The following is a 22515-nucleotide window of genomic DNA, read 5'->3' as shown; positions in this document are numbered from 1 at the left end:
TTGATATGGTTGATGTCTGTTGTATTGCACGTCATTTGCACTGCATCTGTAGTAGACAGATGTAAGTCGGTGAGGCCATGCACAGGAAGGAAGGCACAAGTTTGCCCCTGTCTTTTCCTCAAAATATGGGGAAATTATGGAGGAAATCTTTTTCCATTCACTTCAGTGGTGGTGTTTTTTTATCCTGTTGACCTTATTCCTGTTTTTACCCTATGCGTCCTTTGGGCACCTGGTCATGCATCTCTAATAAATTTGCTTTTCATGAGCTGTCTGGTGAGCTCTGATCTGAAATATGTCCTTTACTTTATCTTTGGAACTTATATAACTATCCTCAAAGGATGAGAGGAATTGGGCCACTGGACTAAGTTCGATTTATGCCCGTAGCAGCCTCTGTCATATGGACAGTACAAAAAAAGAGACAGAAAGAACCTAGCCCTTTGTCCAGTTGGGAAAGTATGTTCTTCTTTTGCAGAGCTGTGGACACTGAGTGTGACAGGTGTTCCAAGTTGAATCACATGAGGGTGATCTGTGCAGACTGCAAGCACTGAAAAGTGGCAGTGTTATTTCCGTGGTTGTTCTGGATTGGCCTTTGTAGAAGCCACAGTTCTGTGCACAGCCTGTGTCCATGCTAGCTTGCACATCCGTTTATGGGCAGTCCGCCCACATTGAGTGACCCTGAATTCAACAGTCTCACATAGTTGGTCGTTGCACTCTAGCATTCTGGAAGTGAGGGAAGGGGCATGCTTTACAGATGTCGTCTGGCACCCTTTCACTTTTCAATTCCCGTTGCTAAAATGCTTCCTTTAAGCAAGATCAGTTGTGTTGCTCTTTGGCTTGTTGTCAGTACGATCCACACACCCCCACCCTCTGATTTGCGTTTTGTTTTGTGGTGCACTAGCTATTACTTTACCACCGACTGAGAACTTTCAGGTAGCAACATTTATAGGTATAGCAGAAAAGTCGAATGTACCTAATCCAGTTGGGGTCAGCTGGTTTCCTGGCTGCATCTGCATCTTTCCTTAGCATAGGGGTTTAGTCCTTCTTAAGTCCCAGATCCTGGCTCATCTCTAAATTTAGTTTCTTCTCCCAGGCCGTACTTCCTTGGCTTTTTTTTTTTTGGGGGGGGGGGGATGGGATTTTTGTGTTTGCTTTCAAGGGGACACTAACAACAGAGGGTCTCTCCTTCGAGGCAGAGACTTTGGGGTTTTCCAGGGAGTGGGAGATAATCGGAGTGAAAATGGACAGCTGGAGGAGGAAAATTTACAGCTAAAAAGGCCACTAGGTTTCTCCTCACCCTTGTTTTGTGACTGTCTTCTACAATTGCTGCTTCTCAAAGGTCCCGTTCCCCTGTGGTCCAAGCTCCCAGCACTAGGGTTAAGGCCCTGAACTTTTGCTTCTTTATTTTAAATGTGGGTTGACTGTCTTGCTGTCACTTCCACATAGAGGCTTACCTTTGGGCTACAGCCATTCCAAGTGAATCCAGAATGTGATGATGTTTGTGTAAAGCAAATATACTCCTCTTCTGCATTAATCCTATAACTTGGAGTTGAGAGGAGAGTCATGTCAGCCTGGGATGCCTGCAGGATTGATATTGCCCTTTGGCCTGCAAAGATGGGAGTTCCCCAAAAGATGGTGGTGCACGTGCCTGGTTCTGGGAGGGACAGCGGGAAGGTCAAGGGACCTGGGGTCCCATCAGCAGTGCATCCACAGCAGATGTTTTGCAGGAGGAAAATGATCCTCGTTTGTGTGTGGCTGGCTTGTGTTTAATAAAGGCATTGACACATCCCCGTTCTTTGTCGCTTGGGCTATGAGGGCAAAGCAGATGGACTGGTTTTTGTCAGCCCCATGGCAGGTGACCAGAGCTCAGGACATTTTGTTTCTGAGCAGGCTGACGGCAACAAGGCCAGGGCAATAATCAGCCATGGGCTCATGACCCATCCCTTAAGTGTCCAGTGGCCCACCACTCTCTACCTGCCTCCGCCCTGTAGCAGTGAGCAGCCATCACCTATGGGCATGGGCCGTGCCCCTTCGGTGAGTGGAAACGGCCGGCTGTGCGAGGTCCCAGGACCAGCTCATCCTGCAGACCACTGCATCACGGCACCTGACCCGGGGGTCGGGGGCGTGAGGCAGGGGCATGGCACAGAGGAGCAACCGAGAGAAGAGGCCAGGGCGGCGCCCCTCTCCTACTGACTCCAGGCTGCCTTATAACTTTTATTTTTCGTAGGAAGGTTCCGGAAGTTACCTTTGCACCTTTGCTCTTACTCATTTTCCTGTTTGGGAATTGATGGAGTCTTTACACAAGGACAGGAAACCTCTTATCATGGGGACACGGGGCCCAGGTTCTTCCTCTCCTGGGTTCCAGGCCTTGGTCCTCATCACATGGCTTAAAGGGTAATCGCTCTGTGTGGGGGTTTGGCAGTCGAGGTGAGTGATCAGAATCCTCCCGAGCGTTAGAAGTGAGCCCTTTACAGTGTCCTTAGCTTGGCGTGGTTGGCTGAAGAACGGCCTCTAAAGATGTCCATGTCCTAATTCAGGGAATTTGTGAATATGTTAGTTACCTGGCAAAGGAGGATTAAAGTTGCAGATGGAACTAAGGTCACTGATCAGCTGCCCTTGAGATGGGAGATTACTGTGGATCATCCGGGTGGGCCCAGTGTCATCGAGGGTCCTCACAAGTGGAAGAGGGAGGCAGGAGAGTCAGGGTCAGAGTGATGGGGTGTGAGAAATACTCCACTGGCTGCTGCCAGCTTTGAAGGTGGAGGAAAGGCCGAGAGCCAAGGAGCGCGGCGGCCTCTAGGAGCTGGAAAGGCAAGAAAACGGGTCCCCCTGGGCTGACTGCAGAAGGAGCAGCCCGGTGACACCTGACTTTAGTCTGGTGAGACCTATTTTGGACTTCTGACCTGCAGGACAAATGAGATGATACATTTGTGTTGTCGAAGCTGCAGGACTTGTGGCGATGTGTCACAGCAGCGTAAGGGTGTGAGCGTACATGGGCGTGGAGTGCTTTGAGACTCGTGTCATTTCTCAATCCATGTTTTGTTTGGTTCTGGTTTTTCGGTGACTTTCTCTCTCTCTGCATCTAGGGGGACTCTCTTTTTTAGAGTACAAATCACCAAATCTTGGGCAATAGATGTCTTAACTTTGCCCCCGTCAATCGTTGCTGGAAGAGACCCCACCCCCACCCCACCACACGGACTTACAAAAGCTCAGGCTGCCTCTAGGCCAAGTTTCTGTGGCCAAGTGGCTCCCCAGGGAGGCCGGGGAAGGCGTGTGGTTAACAGCAGGCCTGCAGCTGTCCTGGCCAGTTCCCAACAGGGCTGTGAAGGAAGAAGTCTGCCCCCCTTTCACAGCCCCCCTCTCTTCTCTCTCCCCACCTCCCTTCCCCTGGGGCTCCTGCGCTTTCTCACATCTGTCCCCTGCTCCAGCCACCCCGGAAACCTGTCTCCTCCTGGAAGCAGATGTCAGCCACCTCTACCACCCCTTTAACTTACCCCTATGAGCTGCAGGGGGTAGAGAATCCATAGTTCTCAAAGGTGTTCTAATGTTTAAAGTGTTGCAGGTTAATGGAAAAGAGCGATTCTCCAGTGTAGGAGTTTCTGCAGAGAGATTTTTGTTTTATGAGCGTATGTATTTTTGTTGAGGGGAGGCCACGTTGTTCCTTCCTTTCAAATTACACAATAGCCTATTTTGCAAAAATCTGGCCCTACCTAGTGGTCACTGATGGTTTAGAGCAGCACAAAATTCACCCAGTCATTGAGCTCAGTCAGATGGTCACAAACCAGCACTGGCATTTTGACTTTCGACTGTACTTTTTGAAAGCACTGCCCTTGTTTCTGTACACCCGGGCTGAAGCACGTTGTGGATCTTGGCCTCGCTCCATCTCTGTGTTCTCTGTGCCAGCTGCCAAGTTGGCATCGCTACCCTTTCCATCAACAGAAATAAGGAGTTTGGGACTTTATCGAAGGTGGCATTCTGGTAGGCACATCGTAGAAGGAACTTCTCGGAGATGTCTTTTTCTCAGGAACTTATGACCTAAAATCAACAATACTGACATGGGTGTAACCATTTTAAAGAAAAAATATGAAGTGAACGCATCCGAGGAGAATGAGGTTTTTATCATCACCAGGGATCTAGTTTTGGCAGCCTCTCTGTCCGTCCTCTCTCAGGATTTGGGAAGAGGATTTGTAATAACTGTCACGGGTGCGTTGAGCATCTTGGGTTGCTATTTTGATTGCAATGAACTCTGAGTCCTTACTCAAGATAGGAAAAGTCAGATCCGTTCCTTGCTACAGTCTTCTTCCAGTTCCCTTTCAAGTGTGACTTAGGAGCTCTGCTGACGGCACTTAAAGATTGTGCCAGATGTGCCCCAGCCTTGCCTCTATTCCCGTAATAACGAGAAGTCAAATGGCGCATGAAAAGAGCCCCGGGACTCTGGAAGGGGACCTGGGCCTTCGGCTTGCTCCGAGTTCTGTCCCCGGCCAGCCTTTCTGGAGCCAGCTGCCTCTTCCAACTTTGTTCCCTTCTGACCCCCTAGGATGCTGGGGCCCTAAGGTCACGGGCATAAACTGCCCTGTACTGTCGTGAGCAGGGGCCACCCCCGGTCGTGTGTCTTGTGGATTCAAGGACAGACAGGGGATCTCCCATCAGACTGTGCAGCCTTCTGGCAGCTGGGCCTCTCTGGCCATTTCATCTCTCAGGATGTGGGGAGAGGATTTGTAATCATTGTAACTTTCTTAGAGCAGTTTTAGGTTCCTAGCAAAATTGAGCAGAGGGTTCCGAGACTTCCCATAGAACCCTGGCCACCACCCACGCACAGCCTCCCTGCCATCAGCACCCCCTGAGGGGTGCATTTGTTACAACTGGTGAACTTACACGGACACTCTTGTCACCCAAAGTCCTTGTTTCTGTTCGGGTTCACTCTTGGTGGGGTACGTTCTGTGGGTTTGGACAAAAGTTTAATGACTTGTACTCACCACTACAGTATCATACAGGGTAGCTTTGCTTCCCTAAAAGTCCCCTGTGCTCTGTCTGTTCATCCCTTCTCCCTCCTGACCCTTGGAAGACACTGATCTTTTACTGTCTCTACAGTTTTGCCTTTTCCCGAGTGTTCTGTAGTTGGAAGGATACAGTACGTAGTCTTTTCAGACTGGCATTTCTTTCTTAGCAGTACATGTGAGGCTCTGCGGCGTCTTTTCCCGGGTGACAGCTCATTCCTTTTCAGCACCGCTGCCCCTGCCCTGCCCCTGGGACATGCTGCCTGTGGGTCAGGGTCAGGATGAGATGGCACATGTGCAGGGGCCGGGCTGGCAGGGCTGTGTGCGGGAGGCCCGGTCCTCACCTTGGCCAGGACCCTTTGCTGCTGGGCAGACCGTTGAGGCCTCTGTCCCGTGGAGGGGTGGAATGGTGGTGGGTGGCCTGCCTGGCCCGCAGTCTGGCCCAGCAGCCTGGTCCCAGAGCCCCGCTGTGGGTGTCTGCTCCCACAGCCCTGATCCTGAAGGCCTGTCTCCTGCTTGGCTGTGCCACTCTGCCACTTCCCGTGCCCGGTGGCACACAGGCCAACGCTGACTCGCGGTGATGGGCCCCGCCACAGATGAATGCTGGCTGCAGGCTCCATCTTCATCCTTCATAATGTCCTGAGGTGGCAGCTGGGGAGGGAGCGAGGCCCTGGCAGTGGCCCATGGGTCATTGTGGGTGCTGTTGGAGAATGGAGGCAAACCTGATGACAAGCACTTGGGTGTGGTGCGTGGTGTGTGGTATGTAGTGTGTGTGATGTGTGTGGTGGTATGTATGGTGTGTGTGCATAGTATGTGTGTGGTGTGCTATGTATGTATGTATGTACGGTGTGTGTGGTGTGTGTGGTGAGTGTGCTGTAGTGTGGTATGTGTGTGTGTGTGATATGTGTGGTATGTGTGTGTGTGGTGTGTATGTGTGATATGTGTGGTGTGTGTGTGTGATATGTGTGGTGTGTGTGGTGTGTATGGTGTGTGTGCGTGACGTGTGCGTGTGGTGTGTGATATGTATGTGTGGCGTGTGGTGTATGTGCGTGGTGTGTGTGTGTTGTGTGTGCGTGGTGTGTATGGTGCGTGTGGTGCGTGTGGTGTGTGTGTGTGTAGTGTGTATGGTGTGTGTGTGTGCGTGTGTGGTGTGTATGGTGTGTGTGTGTATGGTGTGTGTGTGTGGTGTGTGTGTGTGTGTATGGTGTGTGTGTATGTGTGTATGGTGTGTGGGTGTATGGTGTGTGGTGTGTGTGTGTGTGGTGTGTGTGTGTAGTGTGTATGGTGTGTGTGTGTGCATGTGTGGTGTGGTGTGTGTGTGTATGTGTGTGTGTGTGTATGGTGTGTGTGTAGTGTGTATGGTGTGTGTGTGTGCGTGTGTGGTGTGTGTGTATGTGTGTATGGTGTGTGTGTGTATGGTGTGTGTGTGTGTGCATGTGCGTGTGTGTGTATGGGGTGTGTATGTGTGGTGTGTGTGGTGTGTGTGTATGGGGTGTGTATGTGTGTATGGGGTGTGTGTGTGCGTGTGTGCGTGTGTGTGTATGGGGTGTGTGTGTGTGTGCGTGTGCGCGTGTGTGTATGGGGTGTGTGTGTGTATGGTGTGTGTGTATGTGTGTATGGTGTGTGTGTGTATGGGGTGTGTATGTGTGGTGTGTGTGCGTGTGTGCGTGTGTGCGTGTGTGTATGGTGTGTGTGTGTGTATGGTGTGTGTGTATGTGTGTGTGTATGTGTGTATGGTGTGTGTGTGTGTGTGTATGGGGTGTGTATGTGTGTGTGTGTGTGTGCGTGTGTGTATGGTGTGTGTGTGTGTATGGTGTGTGTGTGTGTGTGTGTGTGTGTGGTGTGTGTGTAGTGTATGTGTAGTGTGTGCTTCTCCGCCTTCCGCCTCCGTGGAGGTGGGTGGGGAGCTGCAGGTCACTGGTGTGGGGTCGGGGCAGGCAGGCTCCCCGGGTACCGGCTGCAGTCCAGGTGGCGTGCCTGTGACGGAGGCCACTGGCTGGGGAAGCATCTGGGTGCCACCCCAGGCCTGCGGGAACGGTGGCTTCTGTCCTTCGGAGGGACCCTCGGGGTCGTGCCCGTTTGGTCAGCAGGTCCTGCACGTTGTCCCCGCATGGTCACCCATGAGGGACCACAGGCAGCCGTTCTCTCTGGGTTCTTTCCCTTCCCTCCCTTCTGACAGGGTGTGGGGTAAAGTCGAATTTGTGTTCACCGGCTGGGAGACTCAGGTGGTTTTGCCCAATTTGGGCGCTGCCAACTTGGATCATGGAGGTGGAACGGAAGCTCACCCTTAGACGGGCCTGGCCCGCTGGCCCTTCTCACGGGAGGTGGGACCGTGGGGCTGGGTGGTGTGAGGGACAGCCCCGCGGAGTGGCCGTGGCAGGGCCTGCTCTGAGCCCACACCCTCAGCCGGGAGCGTGGTGGCAGGTCTGGCTCCCTCCCGCTGGGTGGGAGGCACAAGTGCGCCTTGCATCCGAGTAAGCCACAAGCCACCTCTAAAAGTTAGCAAAGTAGGGTGGGATCAGGACACAAGGGAGGAATGACTGCAGGGTGTGGACTGTGGGCGGGATGGACCCCCGTGGCTTGTGGGCCCTGGAGCTGCTGGGTGGGATGTGGGGGCACTGGGGACAGGGCATGGTGACCATGTCAGCCCCCAGGGAGCCCATTGCTGGAGCCTCGTTGACAGGACATGTGTAGGGCTGCTGCGACTGACTGACTTGAAGAATCCTGTGAATTTCTGAGAATGTGGCAGTGGCCTGGGGGAAGAAGTGAAAATGACCCCCACCTTCCTGCCTCTTGATGAACCAAGCCTGTGACAGAGTATTCTCATGGGAGCGTGTCGATAGTGTGGGGACCATGGATCTTACACTTCTTCGTCACATGTGTAGTGTAGGAGATGCTGAGAGGGTGGGGACTGGAACCTGGTCCAAACCAGGTCTTTGGGTCAAAACCAAGGGCTCCCCTCTTCTTAGATTTTTCATAAAGTTTTATATGACAAACACCCCAGCTTTATTAAGCTGTAATTATTAAGCTTTATTAAGCTGTGATCCCTGTGTTTATAGACAGATAACTAATTAAACAAACAAACAAAAAAGAACAAGCAATAAAAACAACATGAATACTCATTCAGTGAACTGTTTGGTACTTTAGTTAACATTCGAGGCCTTTTTAGGTAAATATATGCTCTGAATTAGGCTTTTTGAAAAATCAAAGGTAGTTCACTGAAAATTGAAATCATAAGAAAATTAGAAGAAAGTATAAACCAACATTTAATGAATCTTTGGCTTGGGAAGGATTAAAGTATAAAAGTAATAAATCACTAAGGAAAAGTGACTGCCAATTTGCATAAAAGTGTAAAACGTCCGTACTTCAAAATAGATAATACAATAAAAAGTCAAGCAACACTCTGTAATATTTCTGAAACTTCTTGTGAGGCTTAAAATATTTTAAAACAAATACTATTTAAAAACTAAAAAAAGAAAAAAGGCAAGCTAATTAGGAAAAACACACAGCAACTATAGCAAAGGATCACAGTCTTTGCTGTATAACCAGTTTTTATATATCAATAAGAATTCCATTACCCCAGCAGAGAAATTGGCAAAACATATGAACAGACATTTTACAGGATGAACACAAATGTCTAATAAACGCAGAATAATCTGCTCAAGTGAATTGATGACCAGAAAACCATTTTTAAATTACCAAACTGGCAAAGCTTTAAATCCCTGATAATGCTGGTACCGTTTTGGAAATCCACTGGGTATTATGTGTCAGGGATCCAGTTCATCCTCCTGGGGAAATAGTCAGGAATCCTAGAAATTATCCTCTGAAAAGAATGAGGACATGGATGAAGATTTGTGTATAAAAAATGTACAGTTTATTATTTAAATAGCAACTGTTTGGAAACCAAATGTCTAGCAATGGTGGTTGGTTCGAGAATGGTGCATCACTTAATGTATACAGCTATTAAGACAGGGGGTTGGCATTCTGAGTTTTTAAATTTGTTAATAATGTGGTATATTAGTTTCTTAGGGCTGCTGTTGCACCTTTCTCTTGGCCCTGGGCGTCTCAAGAGGCAGGACTACATGAAGCCTCTGCCAGGAGTCCCTCAGGGAGCAGGGCCGCATGCAGCCCTGCCAAGAGAGTGCAGCAAGGTGAGTCGCTCAAGGCACGCCGTGAGCTAGGGGCTGCCACCCAGGGAGGTGGGCAACCAGAGACCAGACACAAAGTTCCGGGGCTTAGTGCACGCACTAAGCAACTTTATTGGGTAAAAGTGTGTCTTATATATGTTTTAGCCAGCTGTAAACCCCTCCCGTACCTCCCCGTCTCCTAGGTATCTCAATAGGAAGTCTGTGGTTTGTGGTTAAGCTTTGAGAATTTTTGCTGACCCAGTCCTTTTGCATTTCTGCTGACAGTCTACATCCTGGAGAGCAAGAGTGCGTCCATCTTTAACAGGTGTTCTCCTTCATTTTCCTCCACCACGTGGCTTGAACAACAGAAATTTATCTTCTCACAGTTCTGGAGGCTGGAATTGCAAGATCGAGGTGTCGGCAGGGCTCGTTCTTTCTTAGGGCTGTGAAGGGGTGTCTGTTCCAGGCCTCTCTCCTTGGCTTGTCAATGGCCATCTTCATGTTTATGTGGCATTCTCCTGTACATGTGCCTGACCTCCAAATTTCCTCTTTTTATGAGTACACCAGTCATATTGGATTAGGACCCACCCTAGTGACTTCACTGGAACTTGGTCACCTCTGTAGAGACACTATCACAAATAAGATCACATTCAGAAGTCCTAGCGTTTAGGATTTCAACAGTGAATTTTAGGGGACACACTTCAACCCATAACACCTGGGAAAATGTATTTCTGATGTAACTGAAAGCAAGATATGACATAATTCCAGTGGGTGGTTTTTTTTTTTAAAGATGACCAGTAAGGGGATCTTAACCCTTGACTTGGTGTTGTCAGCACCACGCTCACCCAGTGAGCTAACCGGCCATCCCTATATGGGATCCGAACCCGTGGCCTTGGTGTTATCAGCACCGCACTCTCCCGAGTGAGCCACGGGCCAGCCCCAGTGGGTGGGTTTTTAAAATTTTTACTTATTTATTTTTAGATAGGGCACAGAAGATGGGGGAAATGCACAAATATTTTTGGATTGTGTGATTTAAGGGACATGTATTCTTTACACTTCTCTGAAAATGTTTCATAATTTTTTTAGAAAGGTTTTAGAAAATAGGTCGAGGATTGTTCAGTTCTAGTTTGGTGGAGACCAGAGCTTAGGAACCAGGTTTAATTTAGATGAAATAGGCTCACAAAAAAGCAAATGCATTTTTTAATAAGAATTGTCTTAAGAGAGTAAATAATCCTGGCTAATGTTTAACAGATGTGCCCTGATTTATCCAAAGGGAGACTGGTCTCTCCAGAACAATCTGGGGTTGTCTTGTGCACCCAGGTGGCAGGGGGTGGAGGAGGAGCTGGAACTCTGCATCTGGAGGACAAAGGTCTCAGGTTCCAGGGTGATTTGCTCACTAAATGACTTTGGGTGCTTGGAACCTGTTTTCTCATCTGCAAAACTGCACTTCCAGGACATACCTCACAGAGCCGCGGTGAGGTTTCACATCTGACGGTACATGGGAAAACACCGTAATATGAACACTTGCCTTTTGGAATTGCCTGCAAAACTTCCAGCACATTCTTTTGATTATCTTCAATGGTGGCAAAACACCTTTACTTAAAGATGGTTTTGATTTTGGGAAGGAGCTGAGGATTGTTTGCAGCCACGTCTGGTGATTAGGGTCATTACACTAAATGACCACTTGAAACTCACAAGGAGGTGGAGCTTGTCCACTCCAGAGGCCACAGACCACGGCAGGCCACGGAGCACCCGAAATGTGGCTGGTCGGAACCGAGATGTGCTTCAGTGCAAAATACACACCAGACAATGAAAGCTTTAAGAATGTAAAATATTTTATTAATAACTTTTATATTGGTTATATATCATTTCATTGGCTGAAATGATAATACTCTGGATATACTGAATTTAAAAACGTTAAAATAAATTTCACTTGTTTCTTTTTACTTTTTTAAATGTGGCTATAAGAAAATTTAAAATTATATGTGTGACTTATGTTATATTTCTGTTGGGAGTGGCTGGTCTAGAGAAAGGGGATTAGTTTTCTTGTATGGCTTGTTAACTGGCCGTGTAATTCTTGAAGAATTCTTGAATTCTAAAAACATTCTGGGCAACAGGGGCATCATGAGAATAAGGATATAGCTTTTTGAGGTGATTAATGGGAAAGACAACACATTTTTTGGTGTGTAGGTTGCAGTGTGTTTTTTTTAAAGTTTCATAACTTGGTTGTCATATGTCACAGAGTGCGGAGAAGTGTTTAGACCAGGAGGGGCCGGAAGGCTTCCTGGAGATGTTGGCTGGGAGGCGAGTTGGACAGCCAGAGAAGAGAATCCAGGACATGGTCCAATAGTCCAGAAAATGGTCTGTGCCAGGAGTCTGCCATCCACAGCTCGCAGGTCAAATCCAGTGTTAGGCCTGTTTTGTACAGCCCTTGAGCTAAGGATGGTTTTTACATTTTTAAATGGTTGGGAAAAAAATCAAAAGAATTTTGTTGTGTGTGACACATGAAGTTTATATGAAATTCAAGCTTAGCCTCTATAAATAAAGTTTTACTGTTACACAGTCACACTCTACAAGGGCAGCATTCAGTGGGCAGAGACTGGCCCAGAGAGCAAAAGGTGTTTACTCTCTGGTCCTTTGCAGAACAAGTTTGAGGTGTCAATTTCATTCTGTAGCTCACATTGGAAGTGTTGGGAAAGGGAGATGCCAGAGAAGGGGTGGCTTAGGGAGAGCCAAGCGGATTTGGGGGCCTACAAAATGGTCAAGATCAGGGGTGTGTCATCCGAGGCGAGGACCTGAGCTGGGTGCCAGCCCTCAAGACTGATGGTTTTCAGAGGTGATGCTGACATCGGGAACCTGGGTGAGGGCGGAGACGGGAGTGGTGTATCTTCCAGTGGGAAGGGCAGCTCCTGGGCTGGCTGGAAGATTGTAGAATGCTGTGGTTTGTGCCGGGGGGGTGGGGTGGGGAGAACAGAGTTGGGGGTCAGAGGAGGGACACCCCAAGAGGCAGATGGGGCTGAAGATCAAGCAGTGAGCCAGCTGGTCCTGGGATGGTGCTGTCACTCTGAGACCCATCCCCCGCCTCCTTCCGGGTGGGGCTTCTCTTGCTGAGCCGGCTGGGACCCCCCAGTCCCTACCTTCCACCCTGGTGCCTATCCAAGTGCTGGAGGCAAAAGAACTTGATTTAGAGGACACCCTCAATCAGTTCCAGATTTTTGGAGAAATGTAAAAAATGCAGAAAATTCAAAGAACAACGTAAAATACCCCGAGACTCTTTACCAATCATTATTTTTTAAATTTATTTTTTATTTTGGCAAGATACAAATAACATAAAACTTACGATTTTAACCATTTTTAAGTGCACAGTTCAGTGGCATTAAGCACACACATGATGTTGTAACCATCAGCACCGTCCATCTCCAGGAAATTTTTCATCTTCCTAGACTGAAACTCTGTCCCCATTAGACACCAGCTCCCCGTCCCCTGCCCCAGCCCCTGGCAGCCCCATTCTACTTCCTGTCTCTATGAATCCAACTGCTCTAGGCACCTCACGTAAGTGGAATCCTACAGTACTTGTCCTTTTGTGACTGGCTTACTTATTTCACTCAGCATAGTGTCCTCAAGGTCCATCCATGCGCCTGTCAGAATTGCCTTCCTTTTTAAGGCTGAAACAGAGTCCACTGTACCACATTTTGTGTATCCACTCCCAGGATAATTTTATTATATTCCACTTCAAATCTTTTTATTCTTTCTTTCAAAGAGACGCACTTGAAGCCCCTCTGCAGACTATCCCCCCCATCCCCTGAGCTCTTAAGTAGTGGCCTGCACCCTGCCAGCCGTGAGCTCTGGACATCCACAATCTGTGACCAGGCCGTTCATGGCTCGTTTGGTGCATATTTCTGAGCTCCTTCCATGTGCAAACATCTGGTTGTTTGTGCAGCTGCTGCACAGACCTTTGGGGGTTTCCAGTTTTATTAGTGTAAACCGGCTGCCAAGGCATCCTCGGAGGTGTCTCCTTGCGTTAGCTTTCTCCAGGCAGTCTTTCAAATGTCTCTGGTCACAGAACTCATCATATACACACTTTACATGTCCCAGGCTGCAATACATGCACAGGTCTGTCCTCTCAGAGCAGAAGCTTCATGCCCAGCGCTGAGCCCAGCTATAGCCAGAGTACACGGGTATTTTCTATTCTTTCTTCTCTTTTTTCCTCTTAAGCCAGTCTTGACCTGCTAAGTTGATTTCAGAGTTCACTATAAGGCTACATCCTGCAGTTTGAAAAACCAGCCTAGGGTATCAAAGTGGAATTTCCAGGTTTGGGTGTTCTCAAATGTGCCACACTCTGCTGAATGGCTCCCATGCCTTGGAGTAGACCAGAGCTGGTGAGAACGCCTCTGTCCTCGCAGCCTCTGTCCCCATGGCCTCTCCCCATGTAAGATTTTTAGGCTTAAAATTGCTTTGTGCCAGTCTGTTGGGTGTTGGATTTTTGTTTGAAACTGAGAATCTCTTTACATGTTTATCTTTGGTTTTCCTTTTGTGTAAATCGCTCGTTTAAATTGGGATAGTGCTCCTTTTTGCAGTGAATTTGTAGGTGTTCTTTATGTATTCTGGATACTGATCCTTTTGTTTCTAGTTTATCATTTTTAAAAAATGAATCATATGTAAACTCAGGTCCTTCAAATATTATTTGTGACACCCTGGGCATTAGGATGCTGGGAACACACAGTGTGAGGGGAGAAGAGGAGGCTGTGAAGGGTGGGAAGGAGGAAGCAGGATCCGGTGCAGCAGGGGTGAGACGTTCAGGAAGGAAGGGCTCCTTTGTGTGGATGCAGGTGAAAACTGGGCAGAGAGAAAGCCTGGAGGATTTTATGAGGTTGCTACATTGGGAACAAGGTTCCTCTAGCCTCATGGTTCTCAATGGGCAATTTTGCCCGCCAGGGCACATTTGGCAATTCCTGGAGACATTTTTGTTGTCATCCTGCAGAGGGAGGTGTTAGTGGCCTCTAGGAGGTCAAGCCTAGGGAAGCTGCTCAGCATCCTGCAATGCGCAGGGTGGCCCCACACAAAGAGCAACCCGGCTGCCCCATATGCAGCCTTGTGCTGGCAGGACCTGCTCCTGCAGTTCACCAGCATCTGTGGGTGCCTGCTGGTGTGAGGCAGGATGCAGCCCTGGGACACCCAGCCGAAGCCTGTGACCTTGACCTTGATGCATCTCCTCTGCCTCCCCCAGGCAGGTCTTGATGAGCCCCGCCTGGGCCGCAGCCTGCGGAGGATGGAAACACTCGCCCCAAAATGTCTCTCGGCCGCCTCCTTCGCCGGGCCTCCTCCAAAGCCTCGGACCTCCTGACCCTCACCCCAGGTGGCAGTGGCAGCGGGCCCCCCTCCATCCTGGATGGCGAGATCATCTACTCCAAGAACAATGTCTGCGTGCACCCACCCGAGGGGCTGCAGGGGCTGGGGGCGCACCACCCAGGTGAGTGGGGGAGGGCGTCCCTGCAATCGCAGGCCTGGTGGGGAGGCCCCGAGGTCATAAACTGGTGAGGGGAAGCCCCCGAGGTTGCAGGCCTGGGGACAGCTCAATGCACCTCTCAAGTCATCAGGCCCCAGCCTCAGAGGGCTCCGTTTCACCTCCTCATCCAGCCTTTCCCATCTGTGAAAAGAGTCCGTGACTCTGACTTGTGTATGTGGGGTGGGGCAGGGTGGGTTAAGGAGAATTAAATGGGATTTGCAAGTCCACTGAGGTCTTCAGAGGGTGTCAGAGCCACTAAAAGGCTGCAGGGGCAGGGAGCCCCCCCCCGGGCCCCCAGGTGAGGGAAGTAGGACCCCTCCCCCTGGGGGCTCTGCCAAGGTTGGGGCTCTGTCCTTAGCCCCCCACCCCTCAAGTTTTCCCACCTGCACAGAGGGCCGGGGCAAGAACAGGCTGGAGCATCAGGCAGTGAGGGTTGAGGGAAATGGGCAGAAATTCCCGGGAGTTCACTGGTCCCAGTTGCCCTCTGCCCTTGAATCCCACTGCTTAAAAATTACGGAAGGAAACTCTCATGTGGGCTCTGCAGGGATGGAGATGGATCCCTCGTATCACCTGTGGCCATTCCTGACTCTCGTGTTCCTGGGGTGGGACACCTTTTCTGTGGTGACAGTGACTTTGCTTATCTTTTGCAGAGCCACAGAGAAGGAGACTTTGCTTTCTGTGTGTGGGGGGGGCCCAGGCTATGTCCTGATTCAGGGCAGTAAAGGGCCGAGAGCCACAGCACATGAGAAAGACAGTGCATTTGGTTCTTTTCCAGAACGTGCAACTAACTGCGGCTGTCCTCCTGGGAGGGGGGCCAGGTCCGGGGTGTTAGGTCCAGCCCATGAGCAGGCCGGGTGAGTCTCTCAGCCCTGCTGCCCCTGAGGAAGGAACACAAAGATGGGTTAGAAACACCTGAGGCCTGCATGGTCCTTTGTCATTTGTGCAAATGACTTGCCACAAATAAATACGTTGCTTTATTCCTCAATTGCTTTATTTAATGTGCACAACCTCATGAGAGTGGCTGGAGTCCTGGGCAGGCCTCTTTGGTGGGTGAGGACTCTGTGGACCACATAGCTCCAGTCTGTGGTGGAGGTGGGGCTGGAGGGCCATGTCCGGACCCCCCTCCTTTCTTCCTGCTGCTCCTTGAGGCTGCCGAAAGGGCGATGCAGGGTCCCTGGCGTCCTGCAGCAAGGCAGGGACTTGCTTCCTCTCTTCTGCTCAGGCCACTGTAACATTTTCAGGGCCTGGGTCCAGAATGCAGACAGAGGCCCCAGACCAGATGTTGAAATATTTAAAAGTTATAGATTACAATGAGATCTGGGCACTTTACTGTATGCAAATTATGTTTCAATAGAGTAATGAATAAATACATAATTAAACAAGACAGAAAGGTTAGATTATGCTAATGACGTGTTTAAAGAGCGTGTTCTATCCTGCCTTGACCAGGGTATCTTTACAGTGATGCAGAGAGTCAATTTCAGAGTCAGAATCCAGGCTGCAGAGCATGGGGGCTGCTTCCCGCCTCCAGCACCCCTTCTCTTCCAGCCCCCGCTCTCTCCTGCACCCTACCGGGCCTCAGGCTCGGTATTGTGGGCAGGGAATTCTGGGTGCTGGGTCCCTGGAATGTGCCCTAGGAGGGGGTACAAGCTCTGGAAGCTCAGCCTCTTGGCCCTGCGGATGTCTCGCCCTAGGAGGGGTATGGCGGGGGAAGGGCAGAGAGAGGTTCTAGGCCAGGTCTGAGGGTGTTTCTTGTTCTGGGGAGAGGGACGGGAGCAGAGGTCTCGGGCTCCCTTCCTGATCCAAGAGCTATGTGATTTGAGGGTGTAGACACACTTGGCCTCACTCTGATGCTGTCCTTATGCACAACTGGCTGACAGTCCCTGGGTTTCCCAACCTCTCTTGGGAGGAGGAACAGAGCTAAGGAGGTTCTGGGTGGAGCCCGAGCCCCGGGAGAAGTAGCTGAGGGTGCGCGACTCCTGTGCTGGGAGGCTGTGGACACAGGGGTGCAGAGGCACCGAAGGCCAGGAATCGGGATACCCCAAAATGGCTTGGTGCTGCATTAGGAAATACCCTCTTCCTCCAAAACCGAGCATCCACCCACTGGCGCTGGCGGTGGAGAAACAGCTCTTCCCTGCCCCATCAGCAATCCAGCATGTGACCTCACTGCTCATCAGGCAGCCACGAAAGATGGCCCCTCTGTCCAAAAAGCTGCGTTAAAAACACCAAGCCTGCCATGGCTGGTTGGAAAAGGCCCAAACCCCACCCATCTTGGATGTATGCTTTTTGTGCAGTAGAAATCAAGTCTCCAGGCTTCACCCCTCCTGACAGTGCTGTGAAGCTGTGGTGCTGGGTCCCGGACGAGGAGGCCGAGGCAGGCAGACAGGCTCTGGGGCGATGCGGTGGTGGACAGGTGGGTGCTCTGAGCACCAGGAGAGCTCCCCGTGCTTGGAAACGCACACGGCAGTCCACTGCTCAGGGACCAGGGTCCTTGGATCTGCTGAAGTGTGTGTGCATAGAAGATGCCCCCAGCTTTGATTCATTTCAAGCTCAGCTATGTCCCTGGGATTTTTTGCTCAGGGTGGCTGTGTCTGAAGCCTGACTGGTTTGCACAGTCCAGTGTCTTACTAAAGAGGGTGGTGGCCGCTACGGGAAACCAGCTAAGGCTCTGTAAGGGCCTCGCTGGCAGCTTGCATGGCCCCCTAACCCGCCCGTCCTCTGGCTTCTCACAGGTTACCTGTGCTTGTACATGGAGAAGGATGAGCTGTTGGGTGCCACCCTCATCCTGGCGTGGGTCCCCAACTCTCGGATCCAGCGGCAGGACGAGGAGGCCCTGCGCTACATCACCCCGGAGAGCTCCCCCGTGCGCAAGGCCCCCCGTCCCCGGGCCCGGCGCACCCAGAGCTCGGGGACCCCTCACCAGTCCTCCCCTACGGAGCCGAGGCCCACACTGACCCCCAAAGATGAGGACATGCTGGTGGTGGCCCAGAGCTTCCAGGACGCCGTGCACGTCAGCCCTTTGCCAGAGGATGGGGAGAGGCTGGCCCAGGGCCTGGGGGTGGACGGACCCCTCCTCGCCTCGCAGCCAATGCACAGTGACTCCAGAATCTTGTCCACGGTCAGTTCGCAGGATGGAACCGAGGAGGGGCGGGAGGCGCAGCCCGAGGCCGCGGAGGAGGAGGTCTCCCTGGAGCTGTCGGCCGAGGGCGTGAGCAGGGACAGCTCCTTTGACTCGGATTCGGACGCCTTCTCCTCGCCCTTCTGCCTCTCGCCGATCAGTGCGGCCCTGGCGGAGAGCAGCAGCTCCGTGTTTCTGGACAGCGAGGGCAGGTGAGTTCCTGACACTGAGTGTGGCTCTCTGGGGCGGGCCTTTGAGTGCGTCACCCACCGTGCTGAGTGCTGAGGCCGCCTGCCCACCCAGTCCTGCGGCTGCTCTGGGTGCCCCCTCTCCCCATGGTCAGGGCTTTGGCCTCAGGTCCCTGGCGGAGGGGACTGTGAAGGATGTGCAGTGGGGCTCCCGCATTCTTCTCTCACTTAGGACTAGACAGTCCCTGCCAGGTCTGACCAGCCCATGGGTGAGGCCAAGTCCCAGGAGTCCCAGTCCCTTCTGTTCTCATGGAGGATGGGGCAAGAGATGACTGGATTTCCCAGGGCCCCCAGACAAGTGCCAAGAGGCCTGGGTGGCATCGCAAAGCTTTAGGGCTGGCTTGAGCCCAGTTTTCTTGCTCTGCTGGTCTCCAGCCAGGCTCCACCTGCGCCCTGCAGCCCACCAGGCACGTGAGCAGCTCGCTGGGACCTGCACGACATTAGCCTTTCTGTTCCTCGTGTCTGTGAGCTGTGGAGCTGGAATGCAGCCACAGAGGAATGTTGGCGGTGTTCACCCTACTCGGTGGCCACCCCAGGGGAGCCAGAGTGCGTGGACTTGTTGGCTGCTGGACTCGTTGCTCAGGCCACACTATTGGGGGCTGGGAAGGGGCAGGAATTTGACCTGTGACCTGTAGTGGATTCCCTGGGCCTCGGAGCTCAAGAACCACCCTGATGGGGGGCGGGGTGGCCACAGTGTCCACCACCCAGCATCTTTGGGGTTCTCGGAGCCTTACAGAGGTGGGCTGCATGAGGCTCATGAACGGTGTGGCTGCACCAGAGCACTGAGGAAGCACAAGACAAGGCCACATGTGACTTCTGCAGTCCCTTCCTGTGCCCTGGATGTGGTCCTTGGGCTTATCAGATTTCTAGGCAAACAATGGTGATAACAATAGACAATAGTAAGAGCTGGCATTAGTCAGTCAGCACATAATTAATTATTGAACTTGTACTGTGAGCCAGGTGCTTGCTGCACATCGATGGGCTGAGCACTGCCTGGGCACTAGGCACTTTGTGCTGCGGATTATGTGTTTTTACGCTTTCAAGAACCCCAGGCCCTGAGAGGGAGGTCCTAATATTATCCCCTTTGCATAAAAGGGGAAGGGAGGCCCAGAGAAGGTAAGTGACCTGCTGGAGGTCACCCATCCAGGATGTAAGCCACGCTGGGATTTGAATCCTGCTGGGTCTATGCCATGTCTAGCACACGAAAGGTCACACAGGGCTGATGTAAGCCAGGGAGAAAAGGGGCAGGGTGCAGGGACATGGAATGCTCTGCTGGCCTCAGCTGAAAGGATTTGAGATGGATTCTTTCCTGATTTTATCGCCTCAATAAGATGTGGTCCACATTATAGCCCAAGGGTGAACTGATAATGTTTGCCTCAGGTATTTGAGAACGCTGGTAAAAGGAAGCAGTCAGCCTTAATGTAACCGAGGACTCCAGGTCCCTGATGAGGTCCACTCAGCCGTGTGGTGTTTGGACCAGGGATGGACCAGGCTGGGGACGAAATGCCAGCCCCCACCTGTGGCCCTCTGGCCGGGGTCAGTCAGAGCTCCCCCTGGTGGTGCCACGCTGGCAGTGCAGTGGTACCTGCAGGGTCCGAGCACATTTGGTGCTGATAGCTGAGCTGCCTCCTGCTTGGGGACCCTTCAGTGGCCGCCCTCATTTTCAGGATAAAGCGTATCTCCTCATCTTGTGGTCCAAGGTCCTTCGCCATCTGGATGGTATCTTTATGTCCGGCTCTAAGGGAATCCTTCTCCATCCCCCAGGCCGAGGCGAGTGCTCCCCAACGCTCCCTTCCCTGTGTTCCCATTGGAGCGTGGCTGTCACCCCCAGCTGCCCACCCCATCCGCAGCTGTTGTGAGTCAGGCAGTGGTGAAGGTGTGAACTGTAGAATCTGCTCCAAACCCTGGCCTTACGCCTGGCTGTGTGATCTTGAGGCAGTGACCTCCTGCTGACAAAACTCAGCTGCCTTGTGGATGTGAAATGTGACCAACCCCTTTGTAGGATTGGTCTGTGTGAGGGTGAGGGCAGGGCGTAGGGACACGGAGGGCTGGCCTGGGGAGCCGTCCTGCACCAAGGCTGGGGCTGCGGGGAGTCACCTCCTCCTGTCCCTGCTCACGATGGAGGTGCTGAAATTGCTCATTGACGTGGCTGCCGTCACAGTGCTGCTCACCTGGGGGCCTCTCCCCATGGACCCCTGTAGTCCACATTGCTTCCCCTAAGCCCATATCAGTGAGAGCAGCTTTATGCTGGGACAAGACGGACATGATGGGACCCCTCCCTGCCCCCTGGGAGCATGGGCTTCAATCTGGGGCTGACACAAAAAAGCCTGTCTCCAGGACAGAGGTGATAGGTGAGACACAAAGGCCGGCTCCAACCCCAGCCCCATCAGGCATGGCAGACTACTGGGAGCTTTAAAAAAGAAACCAGATCTGGATTCTGAAAGGGGCTGGGGCAGGCCTGGAATCTGCATTTTTCCAGCATTTCCTTGCTCCTTTGTTCCATGTCCAGTGTGTAGTCTTGTGTCACTCCTCCCCACCCCGCCATGCCTGGCTCATGATGGGACTGGAAATCCTTGATTAAAAACCCTTGACTTGGGCTGGCCCGTGGCTCACTCGGGAGAGTGTGGTGCTGATAACATCAAGGCCATGGGTTTGGATCCCTATATAGGGATGGCCGGTTAGCTCACTTGGAGAGCGTGGTGCTGACAACACCAAGTCAAGGGTTAAGATCCCCTTACCGGTCATCTTTAAAAAAAACCCAAAAAACAAACAAAAGAAACTTGACTAAATGCTGTAGAGCAGGCGTCCCCCCACTGAGCTGCTCATGAGAACACCCTGGGCAGCTTTTTAAAATCCTGATGCCCAGGCCGCACCCAACCAGTTGAATCAAAACTGTCAGGGGTGAGGCACTGGCATTGGTATTTTAGGATTCCCCAGGGGTTTCCAGCGTGCAGCTGGAGTTTAGAACCACTGCTGTGAAGGTCAAAGGAGAGAGGTCCTTATGCACTGGGGCAGGGAGAGACGTCGGGGCTGGGGTCCCCAGAAGATGGGTACCCCACAGGAGGCTTGGCTCTGAGGACTTGCATGCACCCATAGCTGCCCCTGGAGTGCAGGTCCCTCATTGTCTGGGCATTGAGCCCCTACCTAGGAGGGCAGGGCAGGTGGGCTGGCTCACGGGAGCCCTCTAGTGGCAGAACTGAAGAACTACATGGGCAGGCGGGGTGCGTGGCTGAGGATGGGCCAACAGGGATCTGGGGTCCCCAGACATTGCGTCATCCGGCAAGTAGCTCACAGGGTGGGCTGAGTGGTCAGACAAGTGGCATGTCCCCTGGGCCATCCACATTCGTGTGCTACCTGTGGGGTACAGCGGGCAGGGCCTTGTTCCTAAAAGGCGAGGCCACCTGCCAAAGCCTGTGGTCTCCTTAACCATCCTCCAGCCCCCACGCGGTGACGGCCTGGAAATCCTTGACCAAGGGAGCACCCAGGCCTACTTGGGAATGAGTGGGCGAGGGAGCTGTTGCTGCCAACTCATGGTCAAGGACCCGCCTCCTGTCCCTGAGACCCTGAGCTTCCATGAGCAGGGGCTGGGTTCTGGGCTCTTAGTCTTGTACCTTCCATAGTGTCAGAAATCAGGACTTTGGACTGTGATGGGGAGGAGGACTACCGGACAAGGTCTGTGGCATTTTGTCATTCATTTCTGTTCTGAAAGTTACCTGGACCAGTCCCGTGGCTGGTTACATGTCGACCAACCTTGCCCTGGGGACGGGCATTGGTGACCTTAAGATCTGCAGCACAGCTTCTGCTCCCTAAACCAGAACGTCTCTTCTACAGCGTGTCCTAAGAAATAGCCTACATTGCAGAAAGAAAAATAAAATTTGTGTGAAGATGTTCGTCATGGTATTCTTTATAGCGGTGAAAAAGAAAAGAACCTAAATATTCAACCGTAGAGAAGGAAGTAAATTAATTAACGTTCACCTACTGGATCAGGGAGTTTCAACGGGGCCCCACGAACCCCACATTTTTATGGGGAGGGGGCATCATCTGATTTCTGAGAGGTCTGTGACGCCCCAGAAGGTTCAGAACCTGGGAAACAGACGGAAAGAGTGTGACATGGTAAGGACTGCATTGCAACATGGAAACTTACGGTGAATCAAAAAGAAAGCAATTAGCAAGTTATGACTGTGCACGTTATGACTGAACGCCCCAAAGAGGCCGAGCGCGAGTGAGGTAGCTCATGGCAGCGCTGCCCAAGGGGAGTTCGTCCAAGAGAGTCTGGATCTGTGTCGCCCAACACGGTAGCCACCAGCTTCATGTGGCGGTGAGTGCAACCAAACTACCAAATTTTTAGTTTTATGTAATATTGGTTAATATCAATTTAAATAGCACATGTGGCCAGCAGCACCGTATGGAACAGCGCAGGTTGAGAGGAGGGGACACCAGTATGCTAGCAGAGTGTACTGATGAGTACGCTTTTTCTTTTCTCAATTTTCAGACATTTTATACGGTGATTCTATGGCTCTTAGGA

The 22515-nt window shown here is 51.6% G+C and overlaps 1 protein-coding gene across 8 annotated transcripts in view; it reads left to right on the top strand.

Moving 5' to 3' along the window:
* Positions 1-22515, top strand: part of TBC1D16 (TBC1 domain family member 16) — an 83016-nt gene that overhangs the window by 2672 nt on the left and 57829 nt on the right. For 7 of the 8 annotated variants that reach the window (XR_010021863.1, XR_010021864.1, XM_063080671.1 and 4 more), the window contains exons 2-3: positions 14349-14591; positions 17357-17954. Coding sequence is in view for 6 of the 8 variants with exons in the window: in XM_063080671.1 (XP_062936741.1) it covers positions 14411-14591; positions 17357-17954 (779 nt within the window). In the remaining 2 variants the exon portion in view is untranslated. The remainder of the gene's footprint in view (positions 1-14348; positions 14592-17356; positions 17955-22515) is intronic. The other variant, XM_063080669.1, reaches the window with a different exon arrangement.

Source organism: Cynocephalus volans, chromosome 16 (genome assembly GCF_027409185.1).
Source record: "Cynocephalus volans isolate mCynVol1 chromosome 16, mCynVol1.pri, whole genome shotgun sequence".
NCBI classification, from domain to species: Eukaryota; Metazoa; Chordata; class Mammalia; order Dermoptera; family Cynocephalidae; genus Cynocephalus; species Cynocephalus volans.
The sequence above is the reverse complement of the archived record's forward strand: the minus strand, read 5'-3'. Positions and strand labels throughout refer to the sequence as shown.